Source organism: Bicyclus anynana, chromosome 18 (assembly GCF_947172395.1).
Source record: "Bicyclus anynana chromosome 18, ilBicAnyn1.1, whole genome shotgun sequence".
Classification (NCBI taxonomy): Eukaryota; Metazoa; Arthropoda; class Insecta; order Lepidoptera; family Nymphalidae; genus Bicyclus; species Bicyclus anynana.
In genome coordinates this window covers 7,244,236-7,260,378 of record NC_069100.1, presented here as the reverse complement: position 1 = coordinate 7,260,378, position 16,143 = coordinate 7,244,236, and the positions used below count along the sequence as shown (strand labels likewise).

The 16,143-nt window shown below is 42.6% G+C and overlaps 1 protein-coding gene across 1 annotated transcript in view; it reads left to right on the top strand.

The window, feature by feature from the left end:
• The window catches only part of LOC112045030 (sprouty-related, EVH1 domain-containing protein 1), a 45,106-nt gene that overhangs the window by 23,847 nt on the left and 5,116 nt on the right, over positions 1-16,143 (top strand). Inside the window, exons 4-11 of the mRNA XM_052886939.1 lie at positions 4,815-4,980; positions 7,920-8,005; positions 8,722-8,851; positions 11,007-11,080; positions 12,040-12,139; positions 12,964-13,057; positions 13,860-13,971; positions 15,601-15,692. Coding sequence (XP_052742899.1) covers positions 4,815-4,980; positions 7,920-8,005; positions 8,722-8,851; positions 11,007-11,080; positions 12,040-12,139; positions 12,964-13,057; positions 13,860-13,971; positions 15,601-15,692 — 854 coding nt within the window. The remainder of the gene's footprint in view (positions 1-4,814; positions 4,981-7,919; positions 8,006-8,721; positions 8,852-11,006; positions 11,081-12,039; positions 12,140-12,963; positions 13,058-13,859; positions 13,972-15,600; positions 15,693-16,143) is intronic.

The window sequence follows — 16,143 nt, the reverse complement described above, 5'->3', positions numbered from 1 at the left end:
AAACTAGACAAAGATATATTTAAAAACTCCATTATTTGTAATCTATACTTATAATAAATCTGTAGAGAGGTCAATTCTGTACATTAAATATATTTCCAAAATAACTATCAGGGGGTGATTAGTGATCGATACTGATGCCAAAAATGCAATCAGTAAAATTTTTGTCTGTCTGTCTGTCTGTCTGTCTGTCTGTCTGTATGTTCTTTATAGAAACAAAAACTACTGGACGGATTTTAACAAAACTTGGTACAATTATTCTACATACTCCTGGGCAGGTTATAGTATACTTTTCATTACGCTACCATCAATAGGAGCAGAGCAGTGAAGAGAAACGTTGAGAAAACGGGAGAAGTTACTCAATTTTTTAAGATTCCGTCGCGTGTACAGCCTTAATGGTTAGAGCTACATAGAAATCATGTACGACGGAAATGTTCTCCTTAAAATTATCTATAAAAACACAACAGGATATATATGTCTATCTTTTATGGTTGACTCACAATAACACGTGTAACTCCCGATAGCTTACCAGTTCCGAGCTTTCTAATTATATTTGTCTACTCTTATATTTATAACACTCATCAGTCATCCCTAATAAGAATGTTAACATTATTACCTATTGAATAAAAAAAGAATCATAAAAATCGGTAAAGAAACACCAAAGTTATACATGAAATACGCTAAGCCATTGCGCGTGAATACTAATTCATGCTGTAAGGATTATTTTTGTGTAACGGTTGCCGCGCTCGACGCGACTCGCGGTGGGAGGAATAAATAAAGAAGTGCAGCCTTAATGAGTAGGGTAGGGGTAGGATAGGGTAGGGTAGGGCAGGGGTAGGCTAGGGGTAGGGTAAAGTAGGGGTAGGGGTAGGGTTGAGATAGGGTAGGGTAAGGAGTAGGGTAGAGGTAGGTTAGGGTAGGGGTAGTTGAAAGTTTACAACGACTTTCACGCGGACGAAGTCGCGGGCGTCCGCTAGTCTATACTAATATTATAAAGCTGAAGAGTTTGTTTGTTTGATTTAACGCGCTAATCTCAGGTACTACTGGTCTGATTTTAAAAATTCTTTCAGTGTTAGATAGCCCATTTATCGAGGAAGGCTATAGGCTATATATTATCCCCCTATTCCTACGGGAACGGGAACAACGCGGCGTCAGCTAGTAAGTGGGTAACCAGTCTAAAACGAAACAATACACACTCCAGGAATACCTCCCACTGCGGCCGCCCTGCGTTAACCAAGGCGTAGGCGTTAAGCCTCGTGTGCCAATAAACAATGAACAATCTCAATACACGAAATATAATAATCTATACTAATATTATAAAGAGGTAAAGTTTGTAAGTTTGTCACATTTTTTAAATGGGGTAATCTTCGGATCTACTGGTCCGATTTTAAAAATTCTTTCACCAGTAGAATGCTACATTATCGGGGAGTGCTATAGGCTATATTTTATATTGGTATCATATATATTAGCCGAGTTATCACAGTTTTTGTCATACAGGTCGGACTGAAAATCCTCTTAAACAGACTTATTCGCATGCGCTGCCTTAACTATTGTGTAAAATTTAAATTAATGTATGGAGCCTTTATGTATATTTAAAAGTTCTACAAAAAAGTCCGCGACACCATATATCTATCTTCTATATATTAGCAGATATAGTACCTTTTGTGTTTTAAAAAATATTAATTTTATATACTTAGGCTTACGTCATTATTTATACAACTAAACTTTAATCCTTATTAAAATAAATTATTTAATAATCACAAGGATATTATGGAGATAAGATTTGCCCTTTACAGTATGTTAATTACTTAAATAGTTTCGGAGATAATACAAAATTTCTAAAAGACGCAGAAATTGCGCTATATGACGCCCGGCGTTTTCATTTACGTAGTTCCCGTTCCCGTGTGAATATGGGGATCAAACATAGCCTATGACACTCGCAAATAACGTAGCTTTCTATTGGTAAAACAATTTTACAAATCGGTCCAGTAGATCCAGAGATTACCTCCTACAACCACATGAACTTTACCTCTTTATATTATTAGCATAGAAGTCTCTATTTCTCTTGGTCATACCACCACTCTCGAAGGACTGGACCGATTTTGCTAAGAGTAGGAGTAAGATAGAGAAGTTACAGGGGTAGTGTAGGGGTAGGGTAGGTTTAGGGCCGGGTTTAGGGTAGTGGTAGGGTAGGGGTAGAGGTAGGGTAGTGGTAGGGTAGAGGTACGGGTAGGATAGGGAAGTGGTAGGGTAGGGGTAGGATAGACGTGAGATAGGGGTAGGAAAGGGATAGGGTACGGGGAGGGTAGGTTTAGGATGGGGGTAGGGTGTAGGTAAGGTAGGGGTAGGGTAGGGGTAGGGTAGGGTAGGATAGGGGTAGGGAAGATGTAGGGGTTGAGTAGGGTAGGGGTAGTAGTAAAGTTGACATCGAAATTTACGCGGACGAAGTCGCGGGCGTCCGCTAGTAGAATATAAATAGAGAATATTCAATAGCATACATATTTATTTATTTTTACATATTATTTGAACTTCTCCATGAGTATTTTATAAAGGACTAAACCCTTCGTCGTTTTATGAAAGTTCTCACGCTACTACCATATATATAGGTATCTAAGCATGGTCGTGATAGCCCAGTGGATATGACCTCTGCCTCCGATTCCGGAGGGTGTGGGTTCGAACCCGGTCCGGGGCATGCACCTCCAACTTTTCAGTTGTGTGCATTTTAAGAAATTAAATATCACGTGTCTCAAACGGTGAAGGAAAACACCGTGAGGAAACCTGCATACCAGAGAATTTCTTAATTCTCTGCGTGTGTGAAGTCTGCCAATCCGCATTGGGCCAGCGTAGTGGACTATTGGCCTAACCCCTCTCATTCTGAGAGGAGACTCGAGCTCAGCAGTGAGCCGAATATGGGTTGATGATGAAGCATGGTCGAGTTTTGATCGTGGTTGCTTTAATCCATTGAAATAATTTTTTTAGGCCTTACCTTGCGTTTTTTTTTGCTGTGACGACGCAATTTAATTTTTTTGCTGTGAAGGGGGGATCAGTGTAAAGCTAAAGCCAAGTTTGTGGGGTCACCACCCTTGTCCCGCGGCCGCCATCTTGAAAATAAGGGTTGAAATTGTTTTTACGATATATATCGTAAACTATTTTTATTTTTTAAATAATTGTTAATATTTTTTTTTATTGCAAATCAAATTCTCTACAACTTTTGTTCAGTAACTTTTTGTCGCATGACAATAAATAAAAAAGTTATAAGCAAAAATGTTCAGAAATTCCAGAAATGCACCTATGTCGCTAGATACTTATGTAGTTATCTATACTAATATTATAAAGAGGTAAAGTTTGTAAGTTTGTAAGTTTGTAACAATTTTTTGAAATGGGGTAATCTTCGGAACTACTGGACCGATTTTAAAAATTCTTTCACCAGTAGAATGCTACTTTATCGGGGAGTGCTATAGGCTATATTTTATATTTCTATCATATATAACTACTGAGATATCGCGGGTTTTCTCTTACAGGTCAGACCGAAAAACTTACTTATTCGCATGCGCTGCCTCAACCATTGCGTATAACTGAAATAAATGTATGGAGGCTTTTTGAACCTTTAAAAGTTCTACAAAAAAGTCCGCGACACAATATATCTATCTTTTATATTTTAGCAGATATAGTACCTTTCCTATTTAAATTTTAAACTAAGGTTTACGTCATTATTTACACAACTAAACTTAAATCCTTATCAAAATAAATGATTTAATAATCACAAGGATATTATAGAGATAAGATTTGCCTTTTACAGTATGTTAATTAGTTATATAGTTTCGGAGATAATACAAAATTTCTGAAAGTCGCAGAAATGCCGCTATATGACGCCCCGCGGTTTCAATTACGTGGTTCCCGTTCCCGTATGAATATGAGGACCAAACATAGCCTATGACACTCGCAAATAATGTAGCTTTCAATTGGTAAAAGAATTTTCCAAATCGGTCCAGTAGATCCAGAGATTACCCCCGACAACCACACAAACTTTACCTCTTTATAGTATTAGCATAGAAGTCGCTTGGGAAATTATAGTCTTTTGGTCATTGCACCACGCACAAAAGGCTGGACCAATTTTGCTGAGGGTAGGGATAGGATAGAGGTAGGGAAGGGGTAGGACAGAGGTAGGGTAGGGGTAATTTAGGGAAAGTGTAGGTAGGGTAGGGTACGGATAAGGTAGGGGTAGTGTAGGGCAGGGGCAAGGTAGAGGTAGGGGAAGGATATGGAACGTATAGGGTAGGGGAGGAGTAGGATAGGGGTAGGGTAGGGTAGGGGTAGGGTACGGGTAGGGTAGGGTTAGGGTAGGGATAAGGTAGGGGTAGGGAAGGGTTAGGGTTAGCGGTAGGGTAGGAGTAAGGTAGGGGTAGGGTAGGGGTAGATTAGGGGTAGGGTAGGATAGGGTATGGATAGGTTACAGGTAGGGTTAGGGTAGGGTAAGGTGAGGGGAGGGAAGGGTTAGCGTTAGCGGTAGGGTAGGGTAGGGTTGGGTAGGTTTACGAGCAGGGTAAGGTACAGGTAGAGAAGTTTACATCAATTTTTACGCGGACGAAGTCGCGGGCGTCCGCTAGTACATTATATTCCTAAAAATATTTACCAGTGGTTTTAAAGGTTTGCCTACGTTCTTACCCGTCGTAAGAGCATGAGGTGACTTTCATTACTTTTCTTTTCGTCATTCTATAAATCTAAATCTATAAAGGGTTTAAAATACCATAATATAGGCGACTTATATAATCTCACAGATATTTCATTATTTAATTATCACCATTATTTATTCACAGCTCGTACTGGATTGTACAGTGAAGGACGACTTCCAGTACCACAAAGTAATGCCCACATTCCACCATTGGGTGTCGGACGAGAAACGCTTCGGGCTGACGTTCCAGACCGCAGCCGACGCGCGCGCCTTCGACAAGGGAGTGCGCACCGCTGTCAGCGAGCTGTACCGTGAGTTGATAGCACCTACTACGAACACACTACTCACATAACATACACCCACCAGTTGTCGGACGAGAAGAGCTTTGGGCTCACTATAGGCAAAGCCCGTCGCTTCTTTGATCAAGGAGTGTGTACCACGTCACGTGTATCGTAAGTTGATAGCACCTACTACGAACACACTACTCACATAACATACACCCACCAGTTGTCGGACGAGAAGAGCTTTGGACTCACTATAGGCAAAGCCCGTCGCTTCTTTGATCAAGGAGTATGTACCACCGTCAGCGAGCTCTATCGTAAGTTGATAGCACCTACTACGAACACACTACTCACATAACATACACCCACCAGTTGTCGGACGAGAAGAGCTTTGGGCTCACTATAGGCAAAGCCCGTCGCATCTTTGATCAAGGAGTGTGTACCACGTCACGTGTATCGTAAGTTGATAGCACCTACTACGAACACACTACTCACATAACATACACCCACCAGTTGTCGGACGAGAAGAGCTTTGGGTTCCCATTCTATAGGCAAAGCCCGTCGCTTCTTTGATCAAGGAGTGTACCACGTCACGTGTATCGTAAGTTGATAGCACCTACTACGAACACACTACTCACATAACATACACCCACCAGTTGTCGGACGAGAAGAGCTTTGGGTTCCCATTCTATAGGCAAATCCCGTCGCTTCTTTGATCAAGGAGTGTACCACGTCACGTGTATCGTAAGTTGATAGCACCTACTACGAACACACTACTCACATAACATACACCCACCAGTTGTCGGACGAGAAGAGCTTTGGGTTCACATTCTATTGGCAAAGGCCGTCGCATCTTTGATCAAGGAGTGTGTACCACGTCACGTGTATCGTAAGTTGATAGCACCTGCGAACACACTACTCACATAACATACACCCACCAGTTGTCGGACGAGAAGAGCTTTAGACTCACTATAGGCAAAGCTTTGGGTTCACATTCTATAGGCAAAGCCCGTCGCTTCTTTGATCAAGGAGTGTGTACCACGTCACGTGTATCGTAAGTTGATAGCACCTGCGAACACACTACTCACATAACATACACCCACCAGTTGTCGGACGAGAAGAGCTTTAGACTCACTATAGGCAAAGCTTTGGGTTCACATTCTATAGGCAAAGCCCGTCGCTTCTTTGATCAAGGAGTGTGTACCACGTCACGTGTATCGTAAGTTGATAGCACCTGCGAACACACTACTCACATAACATACACCCACCAGTTGTCGGACGAGAAGAGCTTTGGACTCACTATAGGCAAAGCCCGTCGCTTGTTGTCAACGTCCAGTCAACCCGCACGAAATGTTTTGCGTCAACGTTCCTAATAAGAATTGCCAAAATATGGAATGCCCTTCCGGCGTCTGTGATTCCTGACACGTATAATTTGTGCACCTTCAAGGCAAGAGTGAATAGGCATCTTCTGGGCAGGCGCGCTCCATCTTAGACCTCATCATTACTTTCCATCAGGCTTGATTGTGGTCAAGCGTAAGCCTATACTAAATAAAAAAAAATTGACGTCACGTTAACAAATCCCTTACAAATAGAGCGTTTGACAAAAATATTAATTAGCAATTAGTTTCACGTTTAGTAATTGCGATGTCATAATATGGGCGACAGCTTTTTTGACGTTTGGAAAATTTTAAAACATGTTTTTTTAATTAATTTTTACAAAAAAATCTCAAGTTTTATTAATTAACATCGATATATTTCGGATCTTTACACCATGTACTACACGAAATTAATATTGTCAACTACCGTATTACACGTCACAGATACAACATTATAAAAACATACATTAAACATTTAAACCAGTCTTTGATATGAAGATTTTTTTATTTATCTCGCACGCACGCTGTAGGCAACATTAACCCCTCGCAGTGTAGGATTGCGAGGTTTTATAAACAGAAGAGAGCCACGCGCCTGTCAATTGATATGTGGCAACTAACGGGTTAATTTAGCCAGCTAATAAGACACCTAGGCGAGTGTGCTATTACTAACGACAGCAGAAAAGCTGTTCGTGCTATTTATAAAATGGACCCTAAAGAGTCGTTAAGGGTGAAGTTCAAAGAAATCAAAATAATGACAGTGCATAGTCAATATGTGATAGCCTAGTGGACATGACCGCTGCCTTCGAGGGCCTAGGTTCGAATCCGTTCCGGGGCATGCACCTCCAACTTTTCAATTATGTGCATTTTAAGAAATTAAATATCACGTGTCTCAAACGGTGAAGGAAAAACATCACCAGGAAACCTGCATATCTGAGAATTTTCTCAATTCTCTATGTGTGTGAAGTTTGCCAATCCGCATTTGGTGAGCGTGACTAAGGTCATTCTGAGAGGTGACTCGTGCTCAACAGTGAGCCGAATTTGGATTGATAATGATGAATCAACTCAAAACATAAAGGAATTTCTATACAAACTTTAAACACCTATTTCACCCCCTTCTATTTTTATTTTAGGGTCAAAAAGTACCCTATGTTTTGCTCCAAAGTCCCATTTACCTTTATACCAAAATTCATCTTGATGGGTTCAGCCGTTTAGCCTTGTGAAAAGGTAACAGACAGACAGACTTACTTTCGCATTAATAATATTAGTATAGATTTTTCATTGAATATGCACCAAAAGTGAACAACACAACTCTGATTTGTACAATTTGTTTGCATTCCCGCTACTGCTTTCCTATCTGGTGAGTATGTAACATAACCTAACCAAGCGTTATTTTGTAACGATGTTTTTACAGTACGAGCTTTGTCTCTGTCTCTCCTTATCTATATTAACGTATTAGACAGAGACGCATGCGCAATACTGTCGAGTTATAAAACATCGTTACAGGATTTTCCAAAAAAAAAACCCTTTAGTGTTGGTAATAGTTTCATTATCAAAAACTTAATTTGGTTGATTGAATTGGTTTTTTGTTGGCAGGTCTTGGCGGTGCCTGGCCATCAATGTACGGATACAAAGGGAAGGTCAAAAGCAAGGAGGACGATGAGGAAAATAATATATTCGAAGTAAGTGTAATCTATACAAAACAAATACTTTCACCTCTGTCTGTTCGCGATAAACTCTAAGAATTTTCATGAGGTTTTCACTAATAGAATGATTTATCTGAATGTATATATAATTTGTCCAAGTATGTGTAAATTAGTGGAAATTAGGCGGTAATGCTTGTAAATGTCGGAAAAGGGAAACTACCACGGAGCTTTCATGCCTGCAACGCAATATATTATTTGAGAAATAGTTTTTACAAACACGATATGCTTAATGCTTAATGCTTATCCAAATAATTACAATAATCCATTATCGGTGAAGGAAAACATCGTGAGGAAACCTGCATACCAGAGAATTATCTTAATCCTCTGCGTGTGTAAAGTCTGCCAATCCGCATTGGGCCAGCGTGGTGGACTATTGGCCTAACCCCTCTCATTCTGACAGGAGACTCGAGCTCAGCAATGAGCCGAATATGGGTTGATGACGACGAAATAATTACAATAACGATCGTTATAAGTATTTAATTTTGAACAAAATTGCCCTTGAAATCATATGCATTCATTGAATATCATTGGAGATATCATACGAGTAGTTACAGTAACTTTAGAACAAAGTAATAATCAAATAGGCTTAAGCCCTGAGCAAAGTACCTAATATGACGCGCGTGGACGAAGTCACGGGTGTCGGCTAGTCTAAATTATATCTGAAACTACAGGATGACCTCTTTGTTTCACAGTGCCTCAACCTGCCGACGGACTCTCGCTCCAGCTCGGAGAACTCGACCGCCAGCCGCGTGCGCCGCGCCGACGAGCTCACGCAGACGCCCATTCTGTCCGCCATCACACTGCCGCAGCATCCACTGTCGGGTGAGACCACTTACCGCCTAGTGTGTAGTGCCTCAACCTGCCGACGGACTCTCGCTCCAGCTCGGAGAACTCGACCGCCAGCCGCGTGCGCCGCGCCGACGAGCTCACGCAGACGCCCATTCTGTCCGCCATCACACTGCCGCAGCATCCACTGTCGGGTGAGACCACTTACCGCCTAGTGTGTAGTGCCTCAACCTGCCGACGGACTCTCGCTCCAGCTCGGAGAACTCGACCGCCAGCCGCGTGCGCCGCGCCGACGAGCTCACGCAGACGCCCATTCTGTCCGCCATCACACTGCCGCAGCATCCACTGTCGGGTGAGACCACTTACCGCCTAGTGTGTAGTGCCTCAACCTGCCGACGGACTCCCGCTCCAGCTCAGAGAACTCGACCGCCAGCCGCGTGCGCCGCGCCGACGAGCTCACGCAGACGCCCATTCTGTCCGCCATCACACTGCCGCAGCATCCACTGTCGGGTGAGACCACTTACCGCCTAGTGTGTAGTGCCTCAACCTGCCGACGGACTCCCGCTCCAGCTCAGAGAACTCGACCGCCAGCCGCGTGCGCCGCGCCGACGAGCTCACGCAGACGCCCATTCTGTCCGCCATCACACTGCCGCAGCATCCACTGTCGGGTGAGACCACTTACCGCCTAGTGTGTAGTGCCTCAACCTGCCGACGGACTCCCGCTCCAGCTCAGAGAACTCGACCGCCAGCCGCGTGCGCCGCGCCGACGAGCTCACGCAGACGCCCATTCTGTCCGCCATCACACTGCCGCAGCATCCACTGTCGGGTGAGACCACTTACCGCCTAGTGTGTAGTGCCTCAACCTGCCGACGGACTCCCGCTCCAGCTCAGAGAACTCGACCGCCAGCCGCGTGCGCCGCGCCGACGAGCTCACGCAGACGCCCATTCTGTCCGCCATCACACTGCCGCAGCATCCACTGTCGGGTGAGACCACTTACCGCCTAGTGTGTAGTGCCTCAACCTGCCGACAGACTCTCGCTCCAGTTTGGAGAACTCACGCAAACACCCATGCTGTTGTAACATTTGCCATTCCAGTCTCCATACATTCTAGTTCGAAACATTTTCATCTCATGTCTCATTTTTGAAGTCATAACTTTTTTTTCTTTTTTTATTCTTTACAAGTTAGCCCTTGACTACTATCTCACCTGATGGTAAGTGATGATGCAGTCTAAGATGGAAGCGGGCTAACTTGTTAGGAGGAAGTAGAAATCCACACCCCTTTCGGTTTCTACACGGCATCGTATCGGAACGCTAAATCGCTTGGCGGTACGTCTTTGCCGGTAGGGTGGTAACTAGCCACGGCCGAAGTCTCCCACCAGCCAGACCTGGACAAATTAAGAAAATCTCAATCTGCCCAGCCGGGGATCGAACCCAGGACCTCCGTCTTGTAAATCCACCGCGCATACCTGCGCCACGGAGGCCGTCAAAAAGGGGGAGGGGGGGGGCTTCAAGAAGGGGGTGGTCTATCACGCTTCGATATTCGCTTTCTGGCGATCCCATTCGTCTCTCACGCGTCGTCCCATAATATGATGTAGCATTTTCGCCCCCTTAGCCCAGGCTTTCTTGTTCTCCAACATATATGGCACTAAATTTGCTTTTGTCAGAGGTTCACCGCCTTGGCGTGCGTTACTCCTTTCCCCTTCGAACTCCATGCACTCAAAGATTGCGTGGTGTCTACTTCTCCGCAATATGTGTAACATTCACTGTTTGCTTTGCCTATCGCGTGCAAGTAAGTATTAAATACTCCATTTCCGGTTAATGCTTGTGTTATCACAAGCAGACAGACAGCCATACTGTAGTAACATTTGTCCATTCCAGTCTCCATACACTCCAGTTCGAAACACTTTCATCTTATGTCTCATTTTTGAAGTCATAACTTCGTATTAGGGTAAACTTCTTGGTAACGTAACGCGTTACAGCTGAAGTTGGCACGTTTGACACTTGACAGAGGGAACTTCGGACTGATGTAAAAGTTTCTATGTTTTTGCTGTCAAAATGTACTTCACACCTCTCGGCTTTAGGATTTTTTTTACGTTTTTTTTTCTACTACTACGAGTACTAATAATAAAACTGCTACTACTACTACTTAGAGTCACGATACTGAAATATTATTGTTGTTTTTCATTTTCAGAATCTATGAACTTGCAGTATGAGGACAAGGACGACTCGGAAGGTGACAGATGCCCTTACGTACATCTCTCCGCTGTGAGTGCTTCTTAAATATTCTTATTGTTGTTGTATATATTATATTTTTACTTCATTAAAAAATGGTCCTTCGAGCCGGATTATTTGTATTACATACCTGCACAGATAGTTTGCTATAAATATCTAAAGACACCGTAAGACAATCGGTCCGCGTGGAATTTAGTTTTTCACAAATCTCTCGGAAACCATGGATTTTGCGAGATAAAAAGTAGCCTATGTGTTCATTTAGGCTATAATATATCTCGATACCAAATTTCAGCTAATTCAGTTCAGTAGTCGAGGCGTGAAAGCGTAACACATTCATATCATCAAAATCATCAGTTTCCGCAAAGCTCGGGAAACCAGGGTTTTTGCGGGATAAAAAGTTTTCCATTCCAAATTTCAGCCAAATCGCTTCCGTAGTAGCGGCGTTAAAGAGTAACAAACATCCTAACAAACATCCATACATCCATAGAAACTTTCGCGTTTATAATATAGTTTTACTTTATTGATCAATGACGTCATGTCAACGTCATAATATATATGTGATAACGTTGTTGTCCACATATCAGCATCGTACATATCGGACGCATCGCAAATGGAGAGTAGCATTCTTTGTATAGAAAATCATACAAGTGCGTCCACTGATCGCATTAAACGGATTTTATCTTGCGAAAAAAAAAAAGAAACATACAGCCGAACGTAGAACCTCCTTGTTTTTGGAAGTCGGTTAAAAATCCGTTTGATGCTATGCGATAAGTACCTACAATGAGGATATGTGAATGTGGATATGTTTGTGACGAATTATCTCGAAAACTAATGAACCGATTTTAATAGTTCTTTCACCAGTGGAAAGCTACATTATCAGCGAGTAACTTGTGCTATAACTAATCCCCATACTCCCACGGTTATGGAAACTACGCAGATAATACGACGGGGGGTCTGCTAGTCTTTTCATATGCATGTTTTTTGTTTTCCAGGTGCACGAGTACACTTACCCACAAGTGGGACCTGGCGGCGTCATCACTTCGGAGAAGTCCTCGCCCAACACCAAGCCGCCGCTGCTCAAGCGAGACTCCGGTGAGTACAGTAGCGTGGTGGGTGTAAGCTCTATATCCTACCCAGTAAGCGAAGTGTGCACCACGACATGTATAAAGACGAGAGAAAGACAAAAAAAAAAACAAAGTGTGTCAGCTCCGACGCACGAATGGAGTTTACTCTTTCAGATCGACTGTCTAAATAGGTGTATGTTGCCCTGCAGCATACTAACGCCTGAAAAGTGAAAGGTGCGCAACCGAGGAGCAGCAGGCCGCGGCGTGCGCACCTGTCAACAACGTGCACGGTGAAAGGTGCGCAGAATAGGTTGCGCATAAAAACGTAACGCTGTCATTCGTTCATCGAATTTTACTGCCTATATTTTTTTCATCATCATCATTTTCAACCCATATTCGGCTCACTGTTGAGCACCAGTCTCCTCTCAGAATAAGAAGGGTACACCACGCTGGCCCAATGCGGATTGGCAGACTTCACACACGCAGATAATTAAGAAAATTCTCTGGTATGCAGGTTTACTCATGATGTTTATCCTTAACTTTTGAGACACGTGATATTTAATTTCCTAAAATGCACCAAACTGAAAAGTTGGAGATGCACCGAATTCGAACCTATGCCCTCCAAATGGAAGGCAGAGGTCATATCCACTGGGCTATCACGGCTCCCCATAAATTATTTACTATAGCTTGGCAAATTCGTTCGTAACACTTTCGATGGTCCGCGCGGGCTGGCAGGGGAGTAGCAATGCCCCGCGCGCACGACTTTATACCCGCGCAATTCTTCACTTTGCTCCGCGCCTACGACTTCACACCCGTGCAGTTAATAACTGATAGTATGCTGTTAATTTCCAGGCTCGATAAAGAAGTGTAGCTACAGCGGACCCCCGCCGCTGCCGGACAAGAACCACCCCGCCAGCCCCACCTTCCAGGCGAGGCTCAAGTGCAGGTATGCTTCGTTTTTAGGGTTCCCTACTTCAACATGAAAAAAACCCTTTTAGGATCACTTTGTTGTCCCTGTATCTCAACACTCATTAACTCGGGTGGAGGAGTTGAAATTAAAAGCATATACAACTTATAGGCCCTTGAATCTCTGAAAAATTCAACGTTAACGTAAAATAAAGATTGTGTGTCGTTTTTTTTTTTGAGGGGGACGAGGTAAACTAACACATCGAGAATATTCAACACCAATAAATATATCCTGTGTCTTTACGCTACACACAACTATAAATTTAAATCGTAAATTTATAGTTGTGTGTGCACAGTGAAACATTGATTCTATAGACGCCGTGTTAGTGACGTCACAAAATGGACGACAGCTTTTTTGACGTTTGGAAAATTTGAAAAAATTCGTGATATATAAATTAAATTTTACAAGAAATCCTTAACTTTTATTAATTGAAAACGATATATTTCGAACCCTTATTCCACGTAGTACACGAAATTTATATTGTTTATATTAAATTTTATATAAGTCAACTACCCTATTGGTCTGAGATAAAAACAGATAATATATAACATAACAGATAATACATGCTAACTTTAATGTGTTACCTCGCGAAATATTGTTTAAATTAAATTTGATATGAATCAACTACCCTAATAGTCTGAGAATAAAACAGATAATACATGCTAACTTTAATGTGTTACCTCTCGAACAGGTTTCGATGAAGCCAGAAAAGTCAGTTTGTATTTTATATTGCCTTACCAACTGTACAATAGTTAAACCGTGTCCGTCTTGTCCGTTGCAGACACTGTCACGAGTGGTACTTGGAGAGCGCGAACCGCGCGGGCGCGTGCGAGTACGCGCCCGACTGCTTCAAGTCGTGCATCGAATGCGTGTCCTGCATCAAGTGCGCGCAGGTAAGTGAAGTGAAAATACACTTTATTGTAAATAAATAAATAAATATACTTAAACAATACACATCACTATCTAGCCCCAAAGTAATTATACAGAGTAGCTTGTGTTATGGGTACTAAGATAGTCGATATAATATTCATATACATTCATATACTACATATAAATACTTATATAATGTATAAATACACACAGACACTGGAAAACACCCATGCTCATCACACAAATATTTTCCAGTTGTGGGAATCGAACCCACGACCGTGGATGTAGAAAACAGGGTCACTACCCACTGCGCCACGCGGCCGTCAAACCATGGTACATCACAAAAAACATGCAATACAATAAATACACAAATATTGCGACACTCATTCACACCATGCCACCCCTAATAGCGCCATGATTAAGGATAAAATGTTACCGAGTTAGCGCCATGATTAGGGGTAAAATGTTACCGAGTTAGCGCCATGATTAGGGGTAAAATGTTACCGAGTTAGCGCCATGATTAGGGGTAAAATGTTACCGAGTTAGCGCCATGATTAGGGGTAAAATGTTACCCAGCTAGCGTCATGATTAAGGGTAAAATGTTACCGAGTTAGCGCCATGATTAGGGGTAAAATGTTACCGAGTTAGCGCCATGATTAGGGGTAAACTGTTACCGAGTTAGCGCCATGATTAGGGGTAAAATGTTACCGAGTTAGCGCCATGATTAGGGGTAAAATGTTACCGAGTTAGCGCCATGATTAGGGGTAAAATGTTACCGAGTTAGCGCCATGATTAGGGGTAAACTGTTACCGAGTTAGCGCCATGATTAAGGGTAAAATGTTACCGAGTTAGCGTCATGATTAGCGGTAAAATGTTAGCGTCATGATTAAGGGTTAAATGTTACCGAGTTAGCCATGATTAAGGGTAAAATATTACCGAGTTAACGCCATGATTAAGGGTAAAATGTTAACGAGGTAGCGCCATGATTAAGGGTAAAATGTTACCGAGTTAACGCCATGATTAAGGGTAAAATGTTAACGAGGTAGCGCCATGATTAAGGGTAAAATGTTACCGAGTTAGCGCCATGATTAAAGATAAAACGTTACCGAGTTCCTCGATTATGGGTGGTATTAACATTCATTATTCATATTTTTATCCAAAGGAAGTTGCAACCGTGATGTTATAAATAAATAATAGGGTAATAAATACCGTCAGTGTGAGCACCGTCACGCTGCTAGTCGCGTAAAATTTTGTCCAGTAATGTTTTGTGTTGTAATTATTGATACTAGATAGACCTCTTTAATCCAACCCTTCCAGTAATTTTTGTTCTATAAAGAACATACAGACAGGCAGACAGACAATTTGGCATCAGTATCGATCACTATAGTTATTTTACACACCTCCATGTTTTCCTGAGATTTGCGAAAACTTAATGATTTTGATGGTATGAATGTTTGTTACTCTTTCACGCCTCAACTACTGAACCGAATCAGCTGAAATTTGCTATTGAGATATATCACAGCCTGGATTAACACATGCTACTTTATCCCGGAAAAATCCATGGTTCTCGAGGGATTTGTGAGAAACTAAATTCCACGCAGACGAAGTCGGCGGGCGTCCGTTAGTAATTAATAAAATGAATATGTTTCCAGTGCATGCTGTACCATTGCATGGCGGACGCGGAGGGAGATTTCGCGATGCACCCCTGCACCTGCGCCCCGGCCGACGAGGCCTGCGCCAAACGGTAACTCGATCTACTTGTCATCAAGTTCGTCCAGTAGTTGTCTATATTTATTGACACAGTCGATTTATTTCAATACTAGGAAACGCCGCGCGATTTCACCCGCGTGGTTCCCGTTCTCGTAGGAATACCGGGATAAATATAGCCTATAGCCTTCCTCGATAAATGGGCTATCTAACACTGAAAGAATTTTTCAAATCGGACCAGTAGTTCCTGAGATTAGCGCGTTCAATCAAACAAACAAACAAACAAACTCTTCAGCTTTATAATATTAGTATAGACAAGCGGACGCCCGCGACTTCGTCCGCGTGAAACCCTATTACTACCCCTATCCTACCCCTAACCTACCCCTACGCTACCCCTACTCTATCCTTACCCTACCACTACCCCTACCGTACCACGCGACGGCGACGGAAGCTTAAAAAATGGAGTATCTTCTCCCGTTTTCTCAACA